This window comes from Xiphophorus couchianus, chromosome 22 (assembly GCF_001444195.1).
Source record: "Xiphophorus couchianus chromosome 22, X_couchianus-1.0, whole genome shotgun sequence".
NCBI lineage: Eukaryota > Metazoa > Chordata > Actinopteri > Cyprinodontiformes > Poeciliidae > Xiphophorus > Xiphophorus couchianus.
The window spans coordinates 473,902-501,338 of record NC_040249.1 but is presented as its reverse complement, the minus strand read 5'-3'; the positions used below and the strand labels follow the sequence as shown (position 1 = coordinate 501,338).

Sequence of the window (27,437 nt, the reverse complement as noted above, 5' to 3'; positions counted from 1 at the left end):
GTGGAGGGCTCACAGAGCAGCCCTCCACCATAACTCCCCCACTCAGCTCCTTCAGACTAGCCAGCAGCGATTAGCAAGCTCCTGGTGGTACTGCACATCTGCTGAGCTCATTATAAGAGCTACTTCTTTAAAAAGTTGGTAAAGGGTTAACAGAGGAGCCATGTTGTAATGGCTTCCTGAAGGTGGAGTTTCAGAAAGAACAGGAGTTTTAAAGAGACAGAGACCCAATTTCAAGACATTAAATTACTAAGTCAAATTCTGTTCAGTCATATTTGATATATGTAGCACTTCTTGAACTGTTTTTAACATAGCTACTTGATTGTGTTATAAAATGGCACTATGTGACTGGACAATACATAATACTGTCCCTTTAAGGCATTATGTGTTTCTTTCTTAGGTATTTTGCCCTTTCTGTGCTCAGCTGGTTCCCATGTCACTAATCACCTCCCCAGCAGTTATCAGCTAGTTAGTTTCCTTCATTCAGCATCCGATTGTTCTGTTAGCTGCCAGGTGTGTTTGCCTTTCCATCAGCCCCAAAACTACTCATCCAGACCAGCAACAGTTTTGAGCAGGTTGAGAAAGTAGAACTACAATAATGACTTGAATCTGTGCAGCAGTGCGGCCATGTTAGCCTGACTTGGAGGATGGACAGAATGGGATCTGAGCTGCTACTCTGAGTGAGGATTTCCCATTGAAACACATCCTCCCTGAATGGGGTGCTCAGACATGAAACACTTCCTGAAAAGAATGGCACTACGTTCCCGTTACGAATCCCTCTGGCAATTCCATAACCTACTTCTCATATTTCATCATTAAGATGTTTTTTTTCAGGCCACTGATGAAGGAAGAGCCGATTTTTTATTAATAGTGCTGTTTACAAATGGATCACCAACGCTCAACACAGAGTAAGCTTCATGACAATGTATTTGGCAAATAAAACACACATGCAAACACACACAACAGACTCTTGAAATCATTAACTTCTTACCTGGTAATAAAATGTCTATACAACTTTAGATGAAGGAGCAGATTCATTTAGTACTAGTACCTAGTTCTAAATCTGCTGGTACCTGGGTTAGTATCTATGGTGCTAACCCAGCACCGTAGGTACTGGGTTAGGGTTGAACCCAGAAACATTTGGAGCAATCACCCATACTGTACAGGACTGGTTTCAACAGAAAACCATATGAATTACTTCTGTTGTCTGTCAACACTTCCTGTATCACTTTAAGATGCTTAGGCAATGCTTGCATTCTGCCCATAGGTTTCCCAACAGCTTTGAGTTACTGGATTGCTTCACATTGGTATTGTTCTCTTTTCACATGCACGTTCATACTTTCTTTGTTTTGCGAAGACAGACGACAGATAACCTTTACAGCTGAACCCATAACACCAGAACAATCTATCAATATCAAGATTTTTAGACAACGTGGACACTTTCACTTGTTCTCATGAGTGGGCGCCCTCAATGGCAACTAAAGGCGGTTTGGATATTATTTGGGGAATCATATCAACACCTCCAATGCTCCACTTGAGAAAGTAAAGTTATTTGGTTTCTCTTTGTTCAAAAAACCCAAAGCAATCTAAGAGATTGAAGAAAAAAGAAAAAATTTCCCTCAGAGTCCCCAACCTGCCAGAAAGGGATCAGTAATCTACAGGGAGAATCACCTGAATGGCCCTGCCATCTAAAAACAAAAACAAACAAACAAAAAAAAGAACGAAAAAACTTATTTCAAATAAATTGATAAAAGTCCAACATCAGTATTTATTTTATGTAAAAAAAAAATTAATAAAAAACATCCTTCGTTGGTTAATACCGATGAAGGTAGGTTTAGGTTAATACTGATCCACCAGCATTTCCTTACATAAGTTAAATGATTCTATGCTTAGAGCAATGTAGTTAAATGGATAACTTCCTATTAATGATTCAGTGAACTGTTTATCACAACACAAGTGTCATGCCTTTGATTTCTTCCTCTGCTATTTCCTGTCCGCCTCTGAATCTTTGCCCATCATCCCTGTCTCTAGTCCCCCGCTGCAGAACTCGGAGACGCTGACGCCTTGTCGTCGACCAATCACGTGCCGTGTTTCCAGTGCGCTGAAAACACTCTCCAATAATAAGAAGCGCGCGGGGCGGGATGTGGCGGACCCCTCACACCTCCACACTCAGAAATCTGTGGCGTCGCAGATCCTCTGTGAATCCGACAGGAGCCCGGACCGGTGACGCAACGCGGGACAGGTACACGGAGACGCGCAGGCCGGGAGGCTGCTCGCAGTGGAGACACGGACAACTACTGGAATGGACGTGTAGGAGCGACGGACAGCAGAGCCTCTCCTCCCCGCTCCCTGACAGCTCTACCGCAAGCCGCGAATATGTCGACGGTGGAAGCAGGCGGTCAGCGCGAAGAAGGGGAGTACGGAAGAGCTGCCAAGCGGCTGAAAATGGAGGAGCCGCCGCTGGAGGAGAAGGAGGACAGAGCGGAGGATGAGCTGGAGGAGGGGGAGGACTCGGACAGCGGGTCGCTGCCCGGTAACGGGGAGGCAGAGACGGACAGTCGGGCCCGATGGAGCGGCAGGCAGTTCGGTTCAGGGCGAAAGGTAAGGAGAGCAGGGATGCTATTACCTAAGCTGACGGAACCGAGCAGCACCGCAGAGGCTGGCATGCGCGTGCGCGTGGCTTCTGGTTTGCTGCTGTTGTGTGTGTGGGGGGGGGGGGGGGGTGTCAGAGAGCTCCGCTCAGCTGTCTCTCCAAGCTGCCGGTCACTGGTTGCTCCATGGAGGGGGTCTGTCTGCATCATCCCGCAGGTTGATGGAGTCAGCATCCAGGCGTCTAGGCTCCGCGGTAGAGCCCAAAAGAGGAGATACCTGGCAGGCAGCTTGGCCTTCACTGGAGAAGGAAGAAGGAGAGAAACCAAGCTCTAATCTGGGTTTGGCTATAAAGCTGCTGAAAAGTTCCTCTGAACCAATTCACCAAAAACACCGAGTAACAATATAGATCATATTTCCATCTTTAAGCACAAAATGATGCCCTGTTAGTGTACCATGCACACTGTTAGCCGTGAAAAAGAGGAGGCATGTCACTAAAATTAAAATAATAACATTTTCACACCTTATAAAGTCAAAACAAGTGAAGCAGCAGGAGAGCAGAGTGATGCTGGATGTGTCATTAACCACAGGATGACTTAATCCTGTAACGCCCAGATTGGCTCAAGTTTGTTTGTTTTGATGATATGGAGCAAATGTGTGTCTGAAGAAAAGACAGATGTACTGTATATCTTCACAGTAAAGACATTCAAGAGTCAAAAAGATTACTTTTAAAAATATATTGATTATCAGATTATCAGAGATTACTTCTCTTGAGAATATCACATAACTGTTTTGTGATTTGAATGACGTAATGGAATTTGAATTCGCAAAAGTAAATAAATGTTTTAACCATAACCTGCAACGGGACGCCCACGTGCCATTTTTCCTACGGGGTGATTAGCTGTTAGTTGAGTAAAATAATCAACAGGATAAATCAAACATGGACTCATTTACTTCAGGGATAAGGTTTTAAAATCTTCAGTATCAGACTGTACTTTTTTTAGTTGAATTAAAAAAATTATTTGTTTTTGGTGGCTTTTTTTCACAGTAATGTTACTGTTATTACCAGATAATAACCGTACTGTTCAGGAGACAGTATTAAATCATACATAGCTGTAGACCTGTTATTTTATTGTAACATCAAGTTGATCTATATTTATCACAAACAGATAACAGTATATTTAACTGTAGTTCTTTCAGACTTGCTGCTTTCCGTACAATCTGACTGTCAGGATTCACCTCCAGTTGCAGTGAATAGTTCCTCCTGACGGCTTTTCAGAATCAGCGATACAGTTCATCTGGAAAGTATTCACAGCTTCACTTTTTCAACGTCTTGTTGTGTTACAGCCATATCAGTTTCTTTCCTCGAAATTCTACAAATTCCATTATGACGATGTGGAAAAAGGTTTTTGAGATTTTTGCAAATTTCTTAAAAAATAAAACCAAGAAATCACTTTTACATAACTATTCACAGCTTTGCCTAGTACTACTTTATTGATCCACCTTTGGCACCAATTCCAGCCGCCAGTCGTTTTGAACATGATGCTATCAGCTCAGCTCATCCATCTTTAGGCAGCTGGGTCCGTTCTTCTCTGCAGTTTTGCTCCAGCTCCATCAGATTGGATGGAAACGTCTGCCAGTCATTTTCTGACCTTTCCAGAGATGTTCAGCTGGATTCAAATCTGACCAGTCTTTGTCTAATCAGACCAGAGAATCTTGTTTCTCCTGGTCCGAGAGTCCTTCAGGTACTTTTTGATAAACTCCAGTCGGGGTGCCTTGAGCCTTTTATAAAGGAGTTGCTTTCATTCAACCACTCTTCTATCCAGGCCTGATTAGTGGATTGCTGCAGAGATAGAGATTCTAGGTTTTCAGACAATTCGTTTGATTTCATGCCTGTTATTTGACCTCTGATCTGTACAGTCAATTGGGGAACTTAGAGACGTGTGTGACTTTCTAAAACAAGTTCAATGAACTGAGTTTATAGGACAAAATTTTCGGTGTTCAGTTCTTCTCTAAACTTTTAACTGCACTGATTGATGACAAGATTCAACTGGAAGGTGTGAGTGATTGAATCAAAAAGACCTTTTTTGTAAAGAGACGATACTTGTGAGTTAGTTCTATAGAAATTGAATTAAACTGAACGTGTTTGGCTTCATTTCTTACTTTGGTTTCAAAATGACTCAACCGAGACACAGACATAATGGTGCTTTTTGACTGGTCCGAGGCATTCGTGACTTGAGGGGATGACCAACTGTCACAGCAGCTGCACATAAGCTGACACTGGATTTTTGAAGATACTTCAACGTCCTGCATGCAGTTTACCGCATAAATTATTATTAGCCACATCAGGGAACAGAGACTTTGAACTAGTAACACTCTGAACAAAGGAAGTTCAGCTCAATACCGTCATCATATCAACAGTCGTGGTTTAGATGTGTTGATGAAGATTATCTAGTGATGAGACTAATACACCAAGAACGAGGTGACATAATACATACAGGATGTCCTCTTCAGTGCCGTTTTAAGCATGTGCAATCTAGTGGTTTTAGCTGTTCTCACTCTGACCTATGGTCTCAAACCTCAGCCTGACTGATCAGAACTGAAACCAATGAGGCCTAACAACTTCCAATGCAACCCTTTTTTAACACCCAATAATGAGTGAATCAGTGCCAAGTTTGGATCACTTACAGGATTATCTCTAAGAATAATAGACCTCACCATGTTGTTGGGGAAGATGTTTTCCCACGTATATATATTGTCAAGCATTCTGTTCTGGCATAAAAATTGTTATGGTGAGGCATCTTCAAAGCTTCTTTCTACGGATTAAATTCAGCCTTCTTTGACCATCCTCTGCCCACAGGTTGCTGCTGAACAGTGGGTGAGTGGGTGGAGGTGAGAAGCAACATACTCTGATCTGCTTTTCCTCATGAAGGACAAGGAGAGGAGCTATGTGCATCTCCCAAGAACTGCACAGAGGACATTCAGTGTGGTGTGTTCACTTAGAGGGCACTAGATAAACTGTTTGCAGAGAGAGATTTGGTCGAGTTTTCCAGAGATTTTCATTGATGGCTTTAGATGCTGCTCAGCTCTTCGTATAAGTTGTCGTTTGCTTTACTCTGATGCACCTTTATACTTTAAAGCGGGGTTAGGTTCTACAACAACATCCCAAACTTTGAACATTTCCCAGAGTCAATCCATCATCTGGACATAGAGACAGGATGGACCACCTGAAGGCTTACCAAGACATGGACGTCCACCTGGACTGACAGTCTGGGTAAGGACACTGAACATTAGTCAGAAAAGCAACCAAGAAGACCATGGCTACATTGGAGAAGCTGTCCCCCACTCAGGTGGGTGTTGGACATCCATCTATTTATACTAAACAATCGGACCGCATCTTCCAGCATTCATTGCACTGCTAAAACTCGCACCTGCACTAAAACTCATAGCTGAACAGATAAGAATTGCCTTTGGAGCTTTGCCTCTAACAGAGATTTGCACGAACAGTTCCTCCTGTTTGGTTGGATAGAGAAACTTAATACAGAATAGTACCTTCGAAGTGTAACCTGGAGAACTTTTAGAGTAGTATGGACATACTGAGTTTGTCCATTAGGCTGAAGTGGGAGCCTGGGGAAATCTCCATCATGTGCAGCGGACCATAGAATCCCGTTGGAAGTGACCTGTGCATAAGTCGACTCGCGGCTCTTCCTAAATAGCCATGCAGCTGTTGAATCTTTCTCTTGGTTCAGTCCCTGGACATTATCTAGAATCTGAGTGAGCCTGGTCAGTTCATTGTAAGGTTGGAGTTTCGTTTAAGGATGCTTTCACACCAACCGTTCTTAGTCCACTTTAATCAAACTGTAACTCGTTTTCCTAGAAAGTCTTGTTCATTTGGGGAGGTATGAATGTGCAGTCAAACTCTTATGCAGACCAAAAAAGTGAACTCTGGTCTGCCTAGATTCAGAGTTAGGTCTACAGACCTGGGTCTCGGTTTGTTTAGAGCCCTTTGGTCTCTCATCACTTTGTCTAGTTTAAAGCTACAGTAGGTCTAAGCCAGGGGTGGGCAATCCTGGTCCTCGAGGGCCGGTGTCCTGCAAATCTTAGATGTCTCCCTGGTCCAACACACTTGAATCCAATAACTCAATCACCTCCTAAGTGCAGTCAAGTTCTCCAGAGTCCTGCTAATGACCTCATTATTTGACTCAGGTGTGTTGAAGTAGAGATGCATCTAAAAGTTGCAGGAGACCGGCCCTCGAGGCCTGGAGTTGCCCACCCCTGGTCTAAGCACATGTTGGGTTTATGCTTCTGTTCTGAAAGGTCTTGCTCAGGTCTAGACATCATCTCAGGCTCTGACACTCGCCCACCCTACCCCGCCCTTTTCTATGCCTCTTTCCTCCTCATATGTCTTCCTGAGCGACAATATCACTGTATAAATTGTTCTGCTAATATTTAATTTTGTGTTTATTAGTTTTGAAGAATGGCCTCGTCAAAGCATAGACCTAGTTTATTTGAGAATTTGAGGAAATACTTGATTATTTATAGACACTTTATCTACTCAGACTGATCTTGAGCTGTTCTCTATCAGACCACGTATTATTTACAAGAAAGTGAAAATTGAACCGGGTGTTTTATTTGTCTTGCTGACCATTTTATTTTGTGCCAATAAAGTCAGAAAATGGATACTGAAGATGCCAAGCACGATACAGCATGATATGAACTTGCTTTACTGTGAGTATCACTAACTGTGTTGCAGGATAATGGCGAAGACTCCCATCTCATCTCTCCTAGTCCGGTTGTTCATGTCAGGGGTCTCTGTGAGGCCGTGGTAGAAGCAGACCTAATCGACGCCCTGAAGAAATTCGGACCAATATGGTGAGAACGCATCCACTGTTTCTGTGTTTTATATTACGTTGTGGGGACTCACTGCTCCTTGTGGAGCAGTGAGTTGGTCCTTTACCAGGATTTGGTCCCCACAAGGAGAAATGTTTTTTTTGGGTTAGGGGTTAGGTTTAAGACTAAGGTGATAGGGTTAGGCTATAGAAATTTATAGAAGTCAGTGGAAAATCCCCACACAGATAGCAAGACAAACATGCGTGTGTGTGCCAGAGAGAGAAAAAGCTCATTAATGATTCTGTACATCACAGCAGTTATATTTCATGTTGGCTTCACAGCTACAAACCTTGTAGTTGTTCAGATGTTTTTATACATATTTTTATCTATGTATAATAAAGCATGGGAAATATGTAATAAGAAATAAGATTACAATATTTTTACTTGTTACCCTGACATTTACAGGTTGTCTCCATGAATAAATAAATCCATTTCTGATATATCACCATGGCAACCTCAGCTGGGCAGCTTCTCAGGACCAACTCAGTGAAGGCTTCGCAACTGGAGTTAATTTGAAAACACTGACCAGTCAGTTCTGTTAGGAAATGGATAAAAAAAAAAACTAAAGACAGCTACAGTCATTAATATTAATACTAATATCTGAAATTTACTCAAATGCTCAGTTTTGTTATGGTCTGTGCCAGCTGGACATCTTGATCTACTCCAGGTGTTGCATAACTTCACAGACTGACTCAGCCGCTCCCCCACTTTCAGCTGGACGCAAAAACACCGGACATCTTTAACACTAGCTGGTGCCAGTTTCTCTTTGAGAATTATAATTAACAGCTTTCAAAACAAGTTTTTCCTTACCTGTAATATAATGACCATTATAATTAATTATTTCAATGGCAGAGGTGATATGTCTTTTTAATCAGTCTTTTACATCTTATGTATTAGCACAGACAACTGCTGTGCAACAGGGTTTGCATCGATGCTCGACTTATGCAGCTAATTAAGATCAATAATTTATTATTAATACAGTTAAAGGTTCTTGTAATTGAAAGAAGTTGGAGCATCAGATGATCACCAAAAATCATTAGCCAAACTCGTCAGTCTCTCATGAACGGGTGAATTCACAAATTGTGTTGTGGAGCAGCTGAAGTAGAGACGGTGGATAAAGGGGACATTAGTTGGATTTGGCAGAAGGGAGAGCCGACTGGCCCATTTACACCGATGACCTTCTTTCTCTTTACTTTGTGTCCTTTTTATCATTTTGTAGTAAATTAGTTTTATACAATCATCCTCTGTGTGGAAGGGTCTTTATGAACTTTAGTAGTTTTCAATTCAAAAACCCCTTTTGTGGCTAAATTGAATAAATAGACATATGAGCTCAGATATGTATTATTTCTAATCTGTTCTTCAGATTCTTCAGCCATCAGACTTGTGCAACGTGTTATTCTATCCATTCAGCTTCCCAGTGCTTCAGTAACTCCTGGTTATTCGTGGAACGTCTTTTGGAATGTGGACAGTGGACTCTGACATTAGTGTTGGGGACGTCTGTTCTGCTGCTACATGTTTAGCATTGATATGATATTTTAGGCTTGTATAGCTTAACAGCTAGGTTAGCACAACTTGAACACAACAATAGACTTTTCTATTGTCCTATCAGATTGGTTTTTGTAGCAAAAATGAACCCCCAGTGAGCTAAGAAAAGCATTTCTGTCACCAATTGCTGTTGTTAGCAAATGCTGCTTGTGCATCAGATTTACAGGTGAACCAGAAATGCATGAATGCAAAGGTTCTGGACGGACTCTCTCTATATAAAAGAAAAGAAAGCAATTAATTATGTATAAATCTTTTACACATTAAAACATATGTTTTAAACAACTTCTAGAGGAGACGTGCCACAGCATGAACCTGTCTGCGTGCTCTAACAGCAGTTTGACATTCATGCTAAAATCTGGTTCACAGAGCCAAACACTAGTTTTAAACATGAAATAACCACAAAGCACAAGAAGAATGAGAGCTATCTGGGCCCAACAGAGAGTTTAGAAACATTGCATCATGTAGAAGGACGAGAAAAGGTTTACTGTTTTACAATATGAGCATTAAGAAAACACCACATTATTAAAGTATGCAAAGATGTTGGTATCAAAAATAAGATTTCAACATTGATGTTGATTGTAGAGTTGACAACTTAGCTCCATGATATTAGTAAAATACACTGTTGGAGTATTATTGCTTACTGTCTTGTGCAGCAATAGGCTCTGGTTTGGCTATGAATAATTATAAATAATTACACAGGGCAATTATTAACAAAACTAGCTATTTAGATCAAAATTACCTTGTCGGGGCACCACCTGATTATCAGAAAAATAACAGCCTAATAGTTCAATTTCAGCTATTGCTTCTCTATACCTGCTTAGGTATTAAAATAACAATCGATGAAGTTAAAAGTCCAACACCAGCTCTACACAGAAAAATAATGACAGATTACTTCTCTTTAATATAAGTTTACTATCCAAAATGATTCAACTTTCCAGTTATACAGACTCACTAAGCTAATATAACTCAACTAAATTACAAAGTAAAACAGTAAAAATATGCAAAAAAATATGCCTAATAAAATGATGCACACAGTTTAGTATGAACTGTGAATGTTGAGAAACTAGATTTATTTAAACAGCCCTTTTATCTGAGACGATCATAAAGAAAACTAAACCTTGAAGGCTTAGAGGTTTTCCCCATGTTTAGTTTATCAAGTCTAATTGCTTAAAACAGAATCCCCATCTCCTTATAAAAAACTATTATAGTTACCAATAAATAAAAGATATAACAAAGTAGCACCTTTAAATTCAATCCAGTTTTTAGTGGTTTTTACCTGCTCTGTCTTCTCAAGTCCTGTCAAGTTTCTGAATGCTGAAAGCCTGTAGCACACAATGGTATTACATGATTTTATAAAAGTCACTTTTATAAAAACATCCTTCCATGACTGTGATGAGCCTAGCAGATCATGCATTTCCTGTTATTGTTTTTCAGCTGTTTAGTTGTGAAACCTTGCTCTGGACTGAACTGATCTTCACTCCGCATCACGTCCATGTTGTGTGTTCATGTTGTTGTTGGATTGCCCTCAGACAGACCATGAGTGTCTAACTTTGTTGCAGATCAAAGTTAGATAATTAAATACATTAATAATAAAGTAGATAAACATGACAGCAATGCTCTAACTATTGAGAAACATGGCATGCTGAACAGAACACACACTGAGTGAGCAGTTCCTTTTTGTTGCCAGCCGTTGCACAATCAAATGTTTTGGTCACTAATACAAAGTCTTTCATTCTGAGATGTTTGCATAAGATGTTGTTGACTTTTTCCTGCAGAAATCCAGAAAAATTTAATGAAATTGAAAAGATCTGAGAGCGAAGTGTGTGTTTGTCATTTCCTATCCAGATATTTCTTTTTTTTTCTCTCCAGCTATGTGATGATGATGCCTTTCAAGCGTCAGGCCTTGGTGGAGTTCTCTGCAGTGGAGAGTGCTGATCGCTGTGTGACCTGTGGCGCCAAGGAGCCGGTGTACATCGCAGGTACTTCCATTCCTCTGCTGGGATATTTTTGGAGAACTCCAGCTTGTATGAAGCGCACAGTTGTCCTTAAATCTTTTGCAATTCTTTACTTTGAGTTGTAAAAGGGAGATTTAAGACCAACACTAAATGGTTCGCATATTTGTGGAGAGAAATGGTCTAATCCAGTCGGAAATCTGAATAATCTGAATGATGTTTAGTACATGTCCAGGACCACAAGTCAGCTTTGGCCAATTGTTAGTCTTCAACTTTAGGTATTTGTGTATTTTCTTAGATTAAGTTCTGTCAGAGGGACCGTTAACTTGATTACTGCTGGATGATGGTGATGATTGAGGTTTGCAATCTCAAGGTTGTAGATTTGATTCCTCCTGCTACATGTCAATGTGCCTCTGGGCAAGGCACTTAGCCTCAAGTTGCCTACCAATCAGTTGTGTGTGTTAGAGAAAATGGGTGAATGAGTCTGTAGTGTAAAGCACTTTGAGTTGTTTGTATGATTGGAAAGATGCTTTGTAAATTCAATCAATTAATCAATCAATCAATTTTACTTGTATTGTACAGCTCAGCAACACAGCAGTTCAACGTGCTTTACATCATAAAACGCAAAATTACAAAGTCATCAAAGACACTACACAGTAAATCAGTAAACTTTGCATTTTTACTGGTAAATTGAGTCCATATACCATTCACATGTCTAATTACCAACCAGTTTAAAGATAATGGACTTGGGTCCAATTGTTCTGAAGTGTTTATGTTTTGACTGATGTGTTAACTAGGACAACAGGCTTACTTTAACTACTCCACATCGAAGCGAATCACCAGACCAACAAACGCTGACAACCCAAACAGCGGCAACAAGGTTCTGCTGCTGTCCATCCAGAACCCGCTCTACCCCATCACTACGGTAAACACACACACCTTCATTTCAAACACATACAGTCATGTCTGACTGTTGCTGGTACGTAACTGGGCCTTTGGGAACCTTAGAGGCAAACATCTGGGTTTAGCCGTTGGCTAAGAGTTGGATGGTCTAAATATCTTCCTGGATGATGTCTTTCTGTTCCCGGAGTTTGTATTTTTTTCTGAGTCTCACAGGTTTTCATGTCTGATTCAGTAAAAAAAATGTATCTTCAGACTTTAGACTGTACATGTAGGAAATAAAAGTACATTTTGTACTGTTTCTGGCATAGTTTTTATTGGGTCTCTTTGTTTCCTTCTTATTTTTCCTCTTTAAAACACATGCTTTTCTTACATGAAACTGTTTTGTACACTGTGCACCTTATAAAGCTTACATTGAACAGGTTGTGTGCCTTTAAATGATGTAAACAAGCGCTATAAAGGTTTATGCACAAACCTTTATATTTTTATAAACATATTTTTATGTTTTACTTCTGGCACTTGTATGAACTTTTACAATCTTATCATCTGCTACCACACGCAATGTCACAGCTTCTCACACTTACTATTTACGAAATAATCTATCTTAATACCGGAGAAGCTACAGTGTACAGAGTGTGTAGACAGACGTCAAAGTCACTCTGACTTGTTAATTTCTGGTTCGTTTTGAGCCCAGCATGGAGAGTCTGAGTTATGTATGTTCCTCACTGCTCAAAGAGTGAATATGAGCAGGACCGTGAGTGTGCAGGAGCTGTGATTGGTGCTGTTATGATGTTTGCAGTGACACTCAGCAATGGAGAACCTCAAGATTTGGATGGACTCAAATAAACTCATATATTTTAATTTTGTCTTTTAGAAATTAATTGCTGGCCCAAACATAATGAGAACAATTCAGTTGAGCTGATTAGTTTGCAATGTGGACAAATCTCTCTATATTGTGCCATTTTATTCTTATTTTTTAAACATGCAACCTTTTGAATTTAGGTTATGTAGTCAACCCATGTAAAGCAATATCCATACATGAACTTTATTGAAAAGAAAAATCCAAAGAAAAAATAAAATACACACATACCAAACTAATATTATATAGTTCTGGTGTTTCTTTCCAGAACAGTACAAACCTCTAACTCTGATAGAATGTTGGCCAGAGCTGGACCATTTCTCTTTTCTTCACTGCTGACCATTCTTCAGAGAGACATGCTGCTGGGAGCATTGCAAAATCACATTCCATTTCAAAAGTTGAGTAGCTCCACTGCAGTGGTTGAGATGTTCTTTGGCGTTTGCAGTTTATCAAGGAATCTAGTCTGCTGATAATCAAATTGCTTACACTCAATTATGGCAATATTTGAAGTGAGTACAATAACTGCAAGAACCACACAGGGTTCTTGCAGTTCTGCCCCGGTCCTGGGCAGACCGGGGCAGAACCAGTTAAACCAAGCCTGTGGAAAAGCAACTTCAGATATTCTTTTTACCATTATTTTAACTCTACAGCAGTGTTTGAAGCTTTTATAAGTTTGTAGCATTAGGGAAGCATCACCCAATAGACATTGTTTTCTGACTTGTGCCACAGAACACTCACCGTACTCCCACTCTGATCAGTGACCATATAGTTGTGTGACAGATGATTTGTGTTTGCATGCGAAGCTGTGCAGCGTTTGCAGTCTTGATGACAGCAGCGCTATGGAGACAGCAGCAGATGATGGCAGGACATTAAAGGCGTGGAGGCATAAGGAAGCTAAACAGTAGTTAATGTAGACGAGCATCACTGTCTGTCTCTAAAGGAAGAAGGGTTGAGGAAAAACTGTTTGATATTCCTTCAGGATGTTTAAACCTGTTTTAGCCAGTGATGAATACTAAAATGTAAATCGACTGTTGAGCACAATTTTGGAACCGACTAAGATTGAAACAGTCCAGTGAGTCAGATTCAGCTGGTTGTAGTCCCTGACTGCCTAGTAACATGCTAAGAATTTACTCCATATTTTCTCAGCAGATTAAGCTAAAGACTGCATATCTTCACATTGGTTGACATGACATTGCATTACACCAAGTGGAAACCACTCACTCTGATCACATCTGGTTGGTTGTTGTTTCTCTACACAGTGATAAAGAAGAGCCTAAGTTGTAGGCAATGGCGGTTGTGTGTAGGACTTCCTGAGGCTTGTACAGGAAGAGCAGAACCGGTTTAGATTACTTAGCTGTTCAACACTTGCATGTTACTATATGACACAGACAAACATGATAAAACAAACTTTGTACTTTCTGTTCGTCAGACACAAGATCTGCTGATTGAGAACCATCTACAGGGTTTCATCTGCATTCTGGAAAATCATAATATGTGTTGGACCAAGTCAGGCATGATGTGTTGTTATCTGTTAAAGAAACGTTAGAGGAAAGGAAAGCATTGTGGTTAGAGAAAAGCTAGCGATCCTCTTCACACCCGGGGTGGTGAGAGAGCTCACAACTGTTTGTTGAACTGACTGGTTAGATGAGATGAACAATAGTTCAGTCTGGGAAAGGAGCTGGTCCTACGGCCATGTGATGAGTCAGATGGACAAGCTCAGACCTGTTTCCAGTTCACCTTTAACAGTACACCTCTACACGTGCGCACACGCACACATGTTATGATTGTGTGTGTATTTCAGTTTTTAATACATTTTTAAGCTCACTATATAGATGAAAGATGAAACAGACAGTTAATATTGTCATTGCTTTTGCATCAATGTTATTTTAAAAACAAATGCATAAGCAGCTTCAAGACATCAGCAATGACATTAGAAATGATTACATTGACATTTTTCAACTACGGTAAGTCCATCATTCTGCAGTGAGATGGCTCAGTTAAAAGTGGGAAACCTTATTTTTAAGCTCTAGTGGCCTTTATTGTACTGACATGGACAGGAAATAGGGAGGAGAGAGAAAGGTAAGACATGGAGCAAATGACAAAACTTCTGGACCAATTTTCTGAGGACAGATGAGACTAAGGTGGAGATGTAGGACCACAAACCAAAACGTATACGATGTGTAAACATCACATACCAAGTGTTTCGCATGGGGGTAGAGGGCTAACGGATTGGACTGGTTTCAGCTGAGGCCCCAGACATAGCAACACTTCTACGACAGAACAACTAGACCACTGGCCTAGTCAAAGTCCAGATCTTAATTCGAATTAAATTCTGTGGTGGGACTTTAAGGCACATACCTGCAAACTTCAACAAACTAAAGTAGTATTATTAAGAACAACTGGAATCTATTGTGTATATTTTGGAGTCTAAAGCAGATCATATTCATAATTTCCGCCCAAAAGTATTCATACCCTGGCAGATTAAGATCTAAATTATTTTATGCTAACTTAGATGCGTATTCATGACAAGAAATGAAACAGACAACTCTAAAAATGTAATAATAAAACAACTTATAAATGTTGATAGAAGTTTTTTACTTATGTTTTAACAAAACACATTATGTTTAGTGATGATTATTTATGCTCTTCTTAAACTAATGTATGTGGAGCTAAAAGAAGAATTTCTTTGTGTTTTTGTCCAGGATGTTCTCTACACTGTGTGTAACCCCATAGGCAGCGTGCTGAGGATTGTCATCTTTAAGAGAAACGGAATCCAGGCCATGGTGGAGTATCCTTTTCCTCAAGGGTCACTGCGTCTACACGCCTTGGTCATCTAAGTGGGCGGGGCCATAGAATGTCTTCTGCTCATCCAAAAATATGGCGGAAATTTTTTTTCCTGATGTTGCCATCTTTGTTTCTTTCCGTTTCTGGCGGTTTAGCTCAAACCACACCCGTCTGAGTCACAGCTCCTCCACCTATTGTCTGACGTTTCAAACACACCCTTTTAGAAACGGCCCTGGCTCTCACCTTCTCTTATACATAATCCATTTAAAACCACACAGAGATCTGTTAGCTGCTGCTCCGTTGCATGGGGATATTTGTTCTGACTCTAGTAGCTGCACTTAAACACGAGGCTCTAACAGATGAAATGTGATGTGCATGCTCGGGATTGGGCAGCGTTGTCGTGTTTGTGTTCCTTAATGTGACTCTTCCAGGTTTGAGTCAGTTCAGTGTGCCCAGAAGGCCAAAGCAGCACTAAATGGAGCTGACATTTATGCTGGCTGCTGTACACTCAAGATTGAATATGCAAGGGTAAGAAACAGAAAACACATCAGCAGCTTTTGCTGACCGAGCTGGTATCAGTTTACCGGCTGATACCAGCTTGGTCTGACCTGCTGATTGCAATTCTGATCGACTCGGTCAATTGGCATTTTTCGACAGTCAAAAATTTAGACTACGAAGATCTGCTGCAGGTTCTCCAGTGGAGGTTTGAAGAATAAAATTATAAGAGTATCTATTTATGCATCAAGGCATCTGATTCTAAAATTATTTTTATTGTTTCATAAACCTCAAAAAAAGGGACATCAAATGCCTTTAGTGCAAAAACACAAAATCTTTGGTCTAGTTTCTAGTGCAAATACCTTAGTGCACTTGAAATGGCACAAAATTTACTTATAAGTAACTTTCAGGAAGATTTAGAATCTTGTTTACAGTCAGTAATTTCTTTATATGGATGAAAAAGCCCTAGTTCCACTGACGGATTATTTCACTTACAAAAAGACATTTTTCTCATGTTATAAGTGAAATAATCTGCCAATGGAACCGCAGCACCTTTCACAGATAAAATCATAAAGTGCTCCACAAAACACAGAGGAAGCACACATCAAACATAATATCAAATTAAATTAAAAGCCTGTTTATGCAATGCAGTTTGTAGCTACAGTTTAAAATAATTAATGGAATTGACACATTGTCAAAACAACAGGAGAGAATTCCATAATCAGGGAGTGTGTGTAAATATCATCACTGTTCGTCAAGGTGAGTTTGGTCTGGAAGAACTTGACAGACCTGACCTCAACCTGAGAGAACACCTTTAGGATAAAGTAGAGCGAAGACTGAGACTCAGTCCATCTCAGGCATCACTGTCTGATCTCATTAATGCACTTCTTGAAAAATGGTCACAAATTCCCATAAACACATCTACATTTCTAGCATTAATACATGAAATAGTTTCAGAAATCTGATTTCCTGTTGTAAGTCTGCTGTCACTAATACTGCTTGGCAATGTGAGACAAAAATCTGTATGATAAAGCTTCAATAATTGACATAATTATAATTTTATAAGTTTTAGAAGACAAACAAAATATAAAAGTAATATCTAAATCCATAATTGACTTTTTTATGAAGTCAAATATAGAAGAAAGCCTTTCATCATTGGTTTCTGAGGACTATTAATAATGTGTTAAAGTATCATCTATTAAAAGAATTTATATTTATCTGATGCAAACCAAAACATTTAATCTCATAGGTAAAAAAACCAAACCCTAATAATCAGGATTTAGGATTGTTGAAGCACCTGCCGGGATTTGTACTCACCAGCATGATGAGCTATTAAGAGATTATAATAATCACACTGACTCATACGGCAATAATCCTCTGATCAATTACATACAGAGCATGACTGCTATAAGTTAAATTTAAAACTGAGCATCCACTGACACCTTTACTGATGCACATTCACCTTATGGGTAGTATCAGCAGACCAGTTCAGGTTTCTATGTGTTCCACACAGGTTTATTGGTCTTTAACGGCACTTTTCGATTAGAAGCAATAATACACGAGTCGTATCATGACTCATCACTAATGGCTCCACTTAACTTTATGCTGTTAACTGTAGTTCTTACATTTTTCTCTGCTGGATAAATAATTTTCCAGACAGTGATAAGGAGGATTGTCTCCTCTCCGTCCTGGTACTTCCTGGGGGAACTCTGGTGTGCCTGAAAACATCCATATCTATTAAGACTGTTTCCAGGGTATTAATAAGCATCAGATGTCATCTAAACCTAAATGGGAATTATTAGAACGAAAGCTAAAGCTGTAACATTTACACCGCACTGCCAAAGCTGCAGCATTTGCTGCACAATACTATTTTAGGTGTAGAATGAGATGAAAAATAATTACTGTGCCTGTATTAGCTTAGAACAATGACTTCATATCCACACACGCCCTGACTCGTCTTCCTCATTCCTCCCTTTGTTTCACTGCTGTGGGTGGCACAGCCGGAGCCTCAAAGTGTCTCTAGAGCCCCTCTTCTACCTGTTGTCACTGTACCCTAACGCCCCAGGCTTGGATTTCAAAAGTTAATTACATGTGCAGTACATGGTTCCTTAATATGTCTTATTTCTGTGTCAACAGCCAACACGTCTGAATGTAATAAAGAATGATAATGAGAGCTGGGACTACACCAAACCATACTTGGTCAGACGAGGTAAGACAAGCTGTTTCTCTTTATCTTCATCATACTGACACTGATGTTTGCGGCAATGAGTGACACTGTCAGCAGAGGTCATGTAAAGATGTAGAGCGTATAATAATAAAATAAAATAAAAAAACTCAGTATTTGTGTTTGCGTGTGTACATGGGAAAACGGAGATTTGGTGATGTGCCACCGCGTATTGCAGTCTGCAATAAACAATACACCAATATATCCACATACTTTGCTTTGACATAATTCCCAATCGACATTGTCTTGTGTCTTATGAACTTTATGTTATCATATGCTATTTTAAGGTACTTCAACTTATATGTCTGTCCACACAAACAATCCTTGTGACACTGTGTTTAAGTTTTAACAGGAAGTTTTGATTGTTTTGAAGTAATCTAATTGGCTTACAGATTTTACCTTTGCGCTGCACTGCCCCCTATAGGTTTGGCATATTTAAAACAAAGCTCAGGGGCAGACTTGTTCGAGTTCATGTGGATGAAAACTTTTCTGAATCTGCTCCGATGTGCACGGTATAATTTTTTAAAACTATACGGCAGAGATATTCATTTTTAAAATGCCTGGCTACATGTTTACAAGGCCTCAGATTTATCAGCTACAGTTAGCATTTACACAGCAAGGTGTGAGTCCAAAGTTAATTATTGAATTATTGCAGATAAAGTTGGCTTTACAGTCTACTGAATGATGGAGTAGACCATTTTTCAAACAACATTTCTGTAGTTTATGTTGTTTGAATAAATAAGGATAAACTTTAAATCATCTCGAGTTGATGATTTAAAATCAAGACAATGTGTCTTCTCTACCAGCTGTTGAGTTACCTCTTCTCCCTGCTGGAATGAGAAAAAATTATAATAATTTTGAACTGAAGCTATTTTGCTGTTATAATTTAAATGATTGAGTGATTTTTATGCTGAAGAATGTTTTCCAGAAGTGAATTCCAGCAGTAATGCCACACAGGGTTTAATCTATATTGAGGAAAGCTCCATATTAAATCAGTCTTCACAAAACCAGTTTTTGAATTGTTGAAAGCAGCAGATGTATTGGTCTCAGACGGATGAGGAAGGGCTGTGCTGACTTTCTAATGATCCATGTGTTCGCTTGTATGTTTCAGAACGTGGGAAAGGGAGACAAAAGCAGGCTATTTTAGGAGAACACCCATCATCTTATGCTGACAATGGTTATGGTAAGATTTCCACACCCACTCTCATCATCTCTTAACATCTGACTGATGTGTTCACATCAGTTTGTGGACAAAAGCAGTTTCAGTGAACAACTTTCATTCAGCAGAAAGGAATAAAATTCAGAAGTTTAGCGGAACTGCAAATTTTCTTTTGCCATGTTGCCTTCAGTGACCAGAGAAGAGAAAGAACCTTTCACTTTCTGGTCAAGATGAGGATGAACATTTTTATTCCACCTTTTACTCAAACACATTCATTCCACTAAATGTGTTTTCAAAAATTTCTAAAACTAATCTCAAAATTTCTGAGCTTTTTTTTTTTTTTTTTTTGGCAGACACTTACCCCTCTTGTGTTTTTCTATCTGCGCTGGCTCTAATATGCCGTCGTACTGATCAGTGTTCCTTCTAATAAAACTATATTTGAAGTAGTGATGCTCGATATATCTGCATCAGCATCAGCATTGGCACCATGTTAGTCATTTATTAACATAATGATATCAGCTTGACTAAATCTGAAAATGTTCAAGAGGGTGTGAATACTTCTACCAAGTTCTGTATATAATCAAAGATTTAAGAGGCAAATGTGTGATTTTTTCTCAGGCTAATATATTATTAGGATTAAAACAGTGTAGCTCATCTAAACAACAGAAGCAGACAGTGATGGTTTAGTAAAACCCTAAAACCAGTGGCTCATTTTGTGGCTAATGCTGTTTGTTACTTTAGGCCTGGCCTGCCCCCTGCTGCCTCTGACAAGCAATAGCAGGTACAAGCTCAGCTCAGTGGATGTCCCAGACATGGTTTCCTACCCGCTGCCCCAGTCTTCCCCGTCCTACTCTGGCCACACCCCCAGCTCCGTAGCCATGGTGAGCGGCCTCCATCCATCCAAGATGAACTGCACCCGCATCTTCAACCTCTTCTGTCTCTACGGTAACATAGAAAAGGTAGGAATACATGTGTTCCTATAATGTTTTTTTCTTTTGAAGGTTTGTTTTAATTCATGTTAGCTCTTAAATCACAAAGAAATGTTTTTACTGTGATTTTTGCTTTGGGAAAAGAATCTCTTTTAGTTTCGACAGACAGAAGCTCTCCAAACTGTCAACTTTGTAGCAGAAATTTCATGAAACAAAAAAGATTCATTAGAAAATATCTTTATGAACACCAATGCTGTGTCTCAGGAAAACAGGAAACTTTTCTTAGGATAATGTCTTTTTACCACTACATAAAATGTCCTTTTCCTGTCCAGACATTATTTGTCTTTTCCTGTGTCTACTATACCTGACACTTCTTGAAATGTGCTGCAGCCCTTCCGCTTCTTTTGTGACTTTAACATTACAGACGTTTGTCTGTGTGTGTGTGTTGTTCCAGGTGAAGTTTATGAAGAGCATTCCAGGTACGGCGCTGGTGGAGATGGGAGACGAGTATGCAGTGGACCGAGCCATCACACACCTCAACAGTATCAAGCTGTTTGGAAAAAGACTTAATGTCTGGTGAGAGGAATTCTAATCCACTCATGTTCATTAGCATGTCTCAGCCTGTAATAAGTGGACAGATGAGAATGTTGTTGTGTTGTTGGGTGCAGTGTCTCTAAGCAACACGCAGTGATTCCCAGCCAGGTGTTTGAGTTAGAGGATGGCAGCAGCAGCTACAAGGACTTCGCCATGACCAGGAATAACCGCTTCAGCAGCGCCGGACAAGCCTCCAAGAACATCATCCAGCCTCCGTCTGCTGTGCTACACTATTACAACGTTCCTCCCTGTATATCCCAGGACCAGCTGCTCAAGGTACCATACCGCTGTCACACATATGGTGACTCTTTGCCTTAAGGTCTGCTTTAAAGATAGACGCCTTTCCATCTGTGGTCGTTGCACGCATTAAACTGAATGTTAGTGTTTACTGCTGGACAGATCGACTCGGTGTTCTCAAGGTGGCCAGGCCTGGTGGGAGTATGAAAGACCCACATCATCAGCCCTCCACCTCTGTGTCTGGTAGAAGCTTGTTTAGTGTAGCTTAGTAAATCTAAACTTTTTACTGCTGCATAAAATCTTAGAAAATGTCCTTGCCAACAAACTCATTAACTCTTTATCCAAGTGTCCTTATGGACAGGCTGGGATGGGGAGAGACAGTGGTTTGAAAAAAATCTTTGGCCCCTTCCTGATGTCCGGTTTTTTGCATGTTTGTCACATTTTAGTGTTTCAGAACATCAAGTCAATCTAAATATTAGTCAAAGACAACACATGTAAACACAAAATACAGGTTTTATGTGAAGGTGTTTATTATTAAGGGGAAAAAAATAATTCAAACCTGCATGGCAAAGTGATTGCCCTGAGTTCACTGTCTCTAGCCACACCCAGGCCTGATTACTGTCACACCTGTTCTCAATAAAGACGTCACTTCAATAGGACCTGGATGACAAGTTGAAGTGGACCAAGTGGCCCTCAAAAGCTTGTCATCATGCAGGAACAAAAAATAAAGAAAATAACAGAGATCCATCAGTCTGGAAAGGATCACACAGCGATTTCTAAAGCTATTGAGTCTCCAGTGAACCACGGTGAGAGCCGTTATCCACATATGGTGAAAACATTTCCAAAGTTGTGAATTTTGGGGAAACCTTCTATGGACTAATGAGAAAAAAGTTGAACTATTTGGAAGGTGTGTGTCCCATTACATGTGGCGTAAAAATAAGTCCACATTTCAGAAAAAGATCATAGCAGTGGTAAAACATACTGTTTTGCTGCTTCAGGTTCTGGAAGACTTGATGTGATAAATGAAACCATATAATTCTGCTGTTGACCAAAACATTCTGAAGGACAATGTCTAGCCGTGCGCTGGTAACCTCAAGCTGAAACCAACTTGGCTTCTGCAGCAGGATAATGATTCAAAACTCATTGTTTCCATCTCTGAAAGGCTGAATTAAAATTAAATTAAGACGTGGGAGTGGCATATCCAAAGACCTGGCCTGAATTCTATTGAGATGCTGTGGCATGACATTAAAAAGGCAGGATCATACTGGAAAACCCTCCAACATGGCTGAAAGAACAATTCTGCAAAGATGAGTGGCCAAACTTCCTCTACAGGTATATAAAACTCACTGCACGTTATCATAAACACTTGGTTGCAGCTGCTAAAGGTGACTCAGCCAGTTTTTATATGTTTTGGTTTGACGTTCTGAAACACAAACATGCGAAAGAATAGGTAACCCAGAAGGGGGCAAAGTCTTTTTCACATCATAAGAAAACCATTTCCTACAGTGGAGGAGGCCACCGTCCTACAGTGAGAAACATTATTGTCATATTCAGACCTTCATGTCTAGAATCTCCACATCAGGACAGAACCAGCTGACACATCAGCAGCTGTTACTGTCATTGACATCTGCATGCAACAGTGTTAGGATTTTTAGAAATAATCTTATTTGTAAATAAACAAATGACATCATCACTACTGAAAGCTAAAGGGATTCATGGCTCAACAGGGCTTCAACAAGCTGTCTGGGTGGTAGTTAGTCACATGTTTGTATTTATTTGGAACTATGTGTTTTTTGGCAGCTGTGTAGGGAGCACGACGTGCCTGGCTTCATCAAATTCAAGATGTTTGACGCCAAGCGTAAGTAGATCATATTATTGCGTTCATGTAACGTTGCTGCATGTTTTTAAACTTGTGCGGTTTTTTTAGTTGTATATGAATTGTCTGGACTTTCCTGTGTGAAGTGACGTGTCTGATCATCTTCCTCTCAGCCTCCTCTAAGACCATCTCTGGGTTGCTGGAGTTTGACAGTAAGACGGAGGCTGTGGAGGCTCTTACTGTTCTCAATCACTACCAGATTAGGATACCAAGTAAGTCTGTCTCTGTTTCTTTGAAGTCTGAACAAAGACCGAGTCCAGTCTGTAATAAGGATAAGTTACAGTTTTATCTAGATAGCAGACTGTACTTCCTGAAATATGTCAAATAAAAAATTCTCAATAACTAAGTACAATCGTTAGGTTGCATCACTTACATTTAATTCACCGTATTAGACAAACTCTTTTAACTGCCTTCAAATTCAGTTTTAATACATCTTCTCCGCATTTAGTACAATAGCATTTTTAACTTTATGACAGGATGGGAAACCCATAATGATGGCAAGCTTATGGGGGAACACCTGTGAATGTATTTTAAGGCCCCACACATGTCACACTCCTTCCTTGTGCGACATCTGGAGCATCCAGAACCAGAGGGAATAAAAACAAGCAATGATTCAACCAGAATGATACTGAACTAAAACCTGCAAAGAGAAGAAATCAGAGTTAAAGTAACAGAGCTGCTCCAGCATGCTGCCAGTATGAGCACTACAGTTCAGAGTTTGTTTTTCAATTCTGTATCTAAGTATCTGTCTGCTTGTCTTGCAGATGGATCCAACCCATACACACTGAAACTGTGTTTTTCCACCTCGTCTCATTTATAAAGGCTGTCGAGCACAAACAGAGCGCTACAGGCTGTTGATGTGTGACTCTGATGGAAGTAAGACTCAGCAGAACCACGGAGAGCCACACTGCAGGTTAGCTACCTGGACGATGGTGATGTTGAGATGGTCGGTGAAAGAAATGGAGAGAGTGAAGGAACAAACTGACCAGAGGGTCTGACCAGCTGGGAACCAATGAAAACACCTCAGGGTGTGTTTACCACTGTCTGGAACATGAAGGGAAAACCTGACCTGTTGTTGGTCTTCTGTCTTGGAGTCTGGATTCTACCTGAACGTGGATCTGACATCTCTCACGGTTACTCATGCACACGCTTTAAGAATATTTCCTGTTAAGACACCTGATAAATCCATTGTGCTTTTGAATATCACTGTAAGAGTTTAAGTAAGTAGGAACAAAGTTTTAAGTTCTCATCCAGTGTTTAAAGGTGCATGTTCTGTATTCCTTTCGTCTTGGTGGCAGCTACAGATGTTTCCCAGCTGTTTGGTCAGCATGAGATGCCTCCACTGCTGATCAGCTGGAAGATGTAGGACACTCTGGATACTTAGAGGCAAACGTTTCAATATATCAAAGTGATCATTCTGACACAACGTGTTGCGTTTTTACAGAATCATATGAGAATTTTAGCCATAGCTATTTCATGAGTCCTCAGGTATTCATGAGCAGGACTTCTCATTTCACTCCATCTGCAGGTGAGAGCGACAGACTGAAGCAGAGCAGCTGCAGTTGGTTACCATAAAAATCCCAACAAATATATGCTGATTAATGTACAGGCTGTTTTATGATGGTCGTTTTCTGTGGCACATCTGAACACATCACTGCATATGTGGGAAGGTTGCTTTAAAGGGGCAGTATTATGTAAAATGGACTTTTTTCAACTTTACCTCATGTTTTAATGTTATTCCCTGATCAAAGCATACCTGGAGTTTTGCCTTAATTCTTTTATGCATGTTTGAGAAATCTTTTAATTTCCATGGCAACCGCTCTGCTGTGCAAAATGCCTGGATGGACCTAGCCCCGCCTTCGTGGCGCAGCTCCTCCTCCCAGTTTCCAAGGCTCTGCCTCACAGAGCAGCCCTCCGACCCAACTCCCCCAGGCAGCTCCTTCAGACGCAGCAACTAGCAAACACCTGGTAGAACTGCACAACGCTTGTATAAACATTGTTGAAGTGTTAATACAGGTGCCTTGTAATGACTTCCTGTTGGCGGAGTTTCAGAAAGAGCAGGAGAGAGACAGAGGGCCGATTTCAAGGCGTTAAATTGCAAACTCAGTCATATTTGATGCAGCATTTTTATAACAACAGAAGGTAACATAGTTATTTGGTTGTGCTATAAAATGGCACTATATACCTGGAAACCACACAGTGCTGCTCCTTTAAAGCCTGAAACCTCATTTGTTAGTCGCCACAGTTACTGTTCTGCACATCAGCAACATAATTAAACTCCCATGCTGCCTGACATAAATAGAACAATACATCGCTACACCCTCTAATGGGTCATAAAAAAAGTTTTGGTTTTTACATTTTTAAAGTCTCCCTTTAGTACTTCAAATCCACACTTACTGGAAGGAGTTCTGCACCCAGAGAGAGTGTTCAGATGAAATGCAGCTGCATGTGTTGAAAGGTTGTTGGTTTGGTGTTTATCACTTGTCAGATCCAGCTGATCTTAACCCTGACTTTAAACATGGTGCAGAATGACGTGAGGTTATAAGAAGGTTATCCAATACTTTTATCTGGATGTGATGAGGTTCTAAAATGCTCTGTATGTACTTGGGGTGTCACAAAGATTTCCATTGCAGTACAGATACTAAGAAAAATTCTTGACAGCAGCCCTCGCACTGCAAAAAGGCACAAAATCTTAGCAAGTATTTTTGGTCTAATTTATAGTTCAAATATCTTGAAATTAGACAAAACTAATTTAAAAGTAACTTTTTAGCAAAATATACAAGCTTGTTTTAAGTCAATAATTCTTGATAGAAAACAGAACTAGTTCCACTTGCAGATTATTTCACATAAGTCATTTCTCCTGCTTTAAGAATCATCTGGACAGTTACTGTCCAGATGCTCCACCTCCATGCCAGTTTGAAAATTAGCCATCGTTAGCCTTCATGTACATCAAATGATTGATAAAATCATTTATTAAATACTTCGGGTGTTAACACGTAAACAGTCAGGTGTTCACTTCATCAAAATGAATTTTGTGACAGTAGATGTGGCCAACATTTACTTTATATATATATATATATATATATATAAACTATTTTTAAGGGTATTTCTGAATTTCTGAGCCGATCCCCATTTTTTATTGTTATTGCATTGTTATATATATGTTTTTGTCTCAGTTTTTCTAATGGCTGTAAGTATAATATCAATAGATGTGCTTTAAAGAATATTAAATAATATATAAAAACATTTAACAGAACAATCTAACTATAACTATAACTGGGATAGGGGTTTGGGTGATGGAACTCTTTGGTAGGTTCTCAGTCAGCTGTTTGTCACTCAATCAGTCAAGTTCATTTGCATAGCACATTTCAGCAACAGGGCCGTTTACAACAAAAAACACAAAAGTACAAAGTCATAAAAACACGATAGTCAACAATTGAGAAAACCAGTAACAGTACATTTTGACAAATGTCATCGTTGAATTCATCAATGCACATCACATGTGTTGGTCAATGTTTTATTTATTATGGTTCAAAAACAACTCTAAAACAGGTGGGTTTTTAGCCTTGATTTAAAGCAATGCAGTGTTTGTGGTGCACAGAAGCCGAATGCTTCATCCATGTTTGGTGAAGCGCGATCCAGCAAATCCCACTTCCTTCCTGTGTTGGATGTTCTCAGTGTTCCTCATCCTATCAGTGGTCACTGCTGCTTGGATGGTGGGAACTCTTAAGTTGGAATGAAAGCTATTAGTCAGTATCTGGACCTGACATTAGATCGTGTTAGTGATGAGCTAATTGGTGTTGCAGAGTGAGCCAGGATACAAGTTCGCAGTACCCCAGCATCTACCAGTTCCCTCCTCGTCACCTTGGTGATGCTGCCTGGGAGAGATGAAGACATGTTTACATAAAGTGCAGAAAAAGTTGGGTATTGATGATGTCAGATCTTTTTTTGATTTGTTATACAGGGCAACACATTTCTGTTTTATGATTCAGCAACTAACAAATCACTACAATCAGTGAAATGTGTAGTAAAAACCCAGAGTAAATTAATTTGCCACTGTTGGATTGGTTTGAACAGGAAGCGTCCTCTGAAACCTAGGAACCAGTCTGAGAAATGGCTTCCACTCTTTCTGCTACTCCAAGAAGGAGGAGGGTGATTAGGGGCTGATTAATCAATCAATCAGACAAGCTTTTAACTGGCTTACCAGTTAAAGTTTGTGGTGAGCCAGAAACTTTAACTGGACTCTTTCTGGATGTTGTGAAGCAGTGGCCAAAGGCCTCCACAGCCTAGTTAGAGATGATCTCTGAGGTCTGTTAGTGATTAAGATGCTGTTTATCGTTTCCTCTCTGTATCGTGTCGTGGGATGATTTCTACTGTGAAATGGCAATAAAGACATTTTAAACTCTA

The 27,437-nt window shown here is 39.9% G+C and overlaps 1 protein-coding gene across 1 annotated transcript; it reads left to right on the top strand.

The window, feature by feature from the left end:
- Window positions 1–1,826: 1,826 nt before the first annotated feature.
- On the top strand, window positions 1,827–27,437 carry LOC114138530 (heterogeneous nuclear ribonucleoprotein L-like). Its single transcript, XM_028007858.1, has 14 exons — window positions 1,827–2,598; window positions 7,340–7,458; window positions 10,891–11,000; window positions 11,771–11,898; window positions 15,435–15,520; window positions 15,948–16,044; window positions 18,148–18,220; window positions 19,347–19,418; window positions 20,136–20,353; window positions 20,778–20,899; window positions 20,992–21,193; window positions 22,955–23,012; window positions 23,144–23,242; window positions 23,795–27,437. The coding sequence occupies exons 1-14, from the start codon at window positions 2,374–2,376 to the stop codon at window positions 23,848–23,850; spliced, it is 1,665 nt and encodes a 554-aa protein (XP_027863659.1). The 5' UTR covers window positions 1,827–2,373; the 3' UTR covers window positions 23,851–27,437.

What these genes read in the sequence shown, in the direction of transcription:
- LOC114138530 (XM_028007858.1), top strand. Translation starts at nt 2,374, where the DNA reads ATGTCGACGGTGGAAGCAGGCGGTCAGCGCGAAGAAGGGGAGTACGGA. An exon ending in GGAATCCAGGCCATGGTGGA is followed by an intron (nt 15,521 to 15,947) that starts GTATCCTTTTCC and finishes TGACTCTTCCAG; the next exon opens with GTTTGAGTCAGTTCAGTGTG. An exon ending in GGAAAAAGACTTAATGTCTG is followed by an intron (nt 20,900 to 20,991) that starts GTGAGAGGAATT and finishes TGTTGGGTGCAG; the next exon opens with TGTCTCTAAGCAACACGCAG.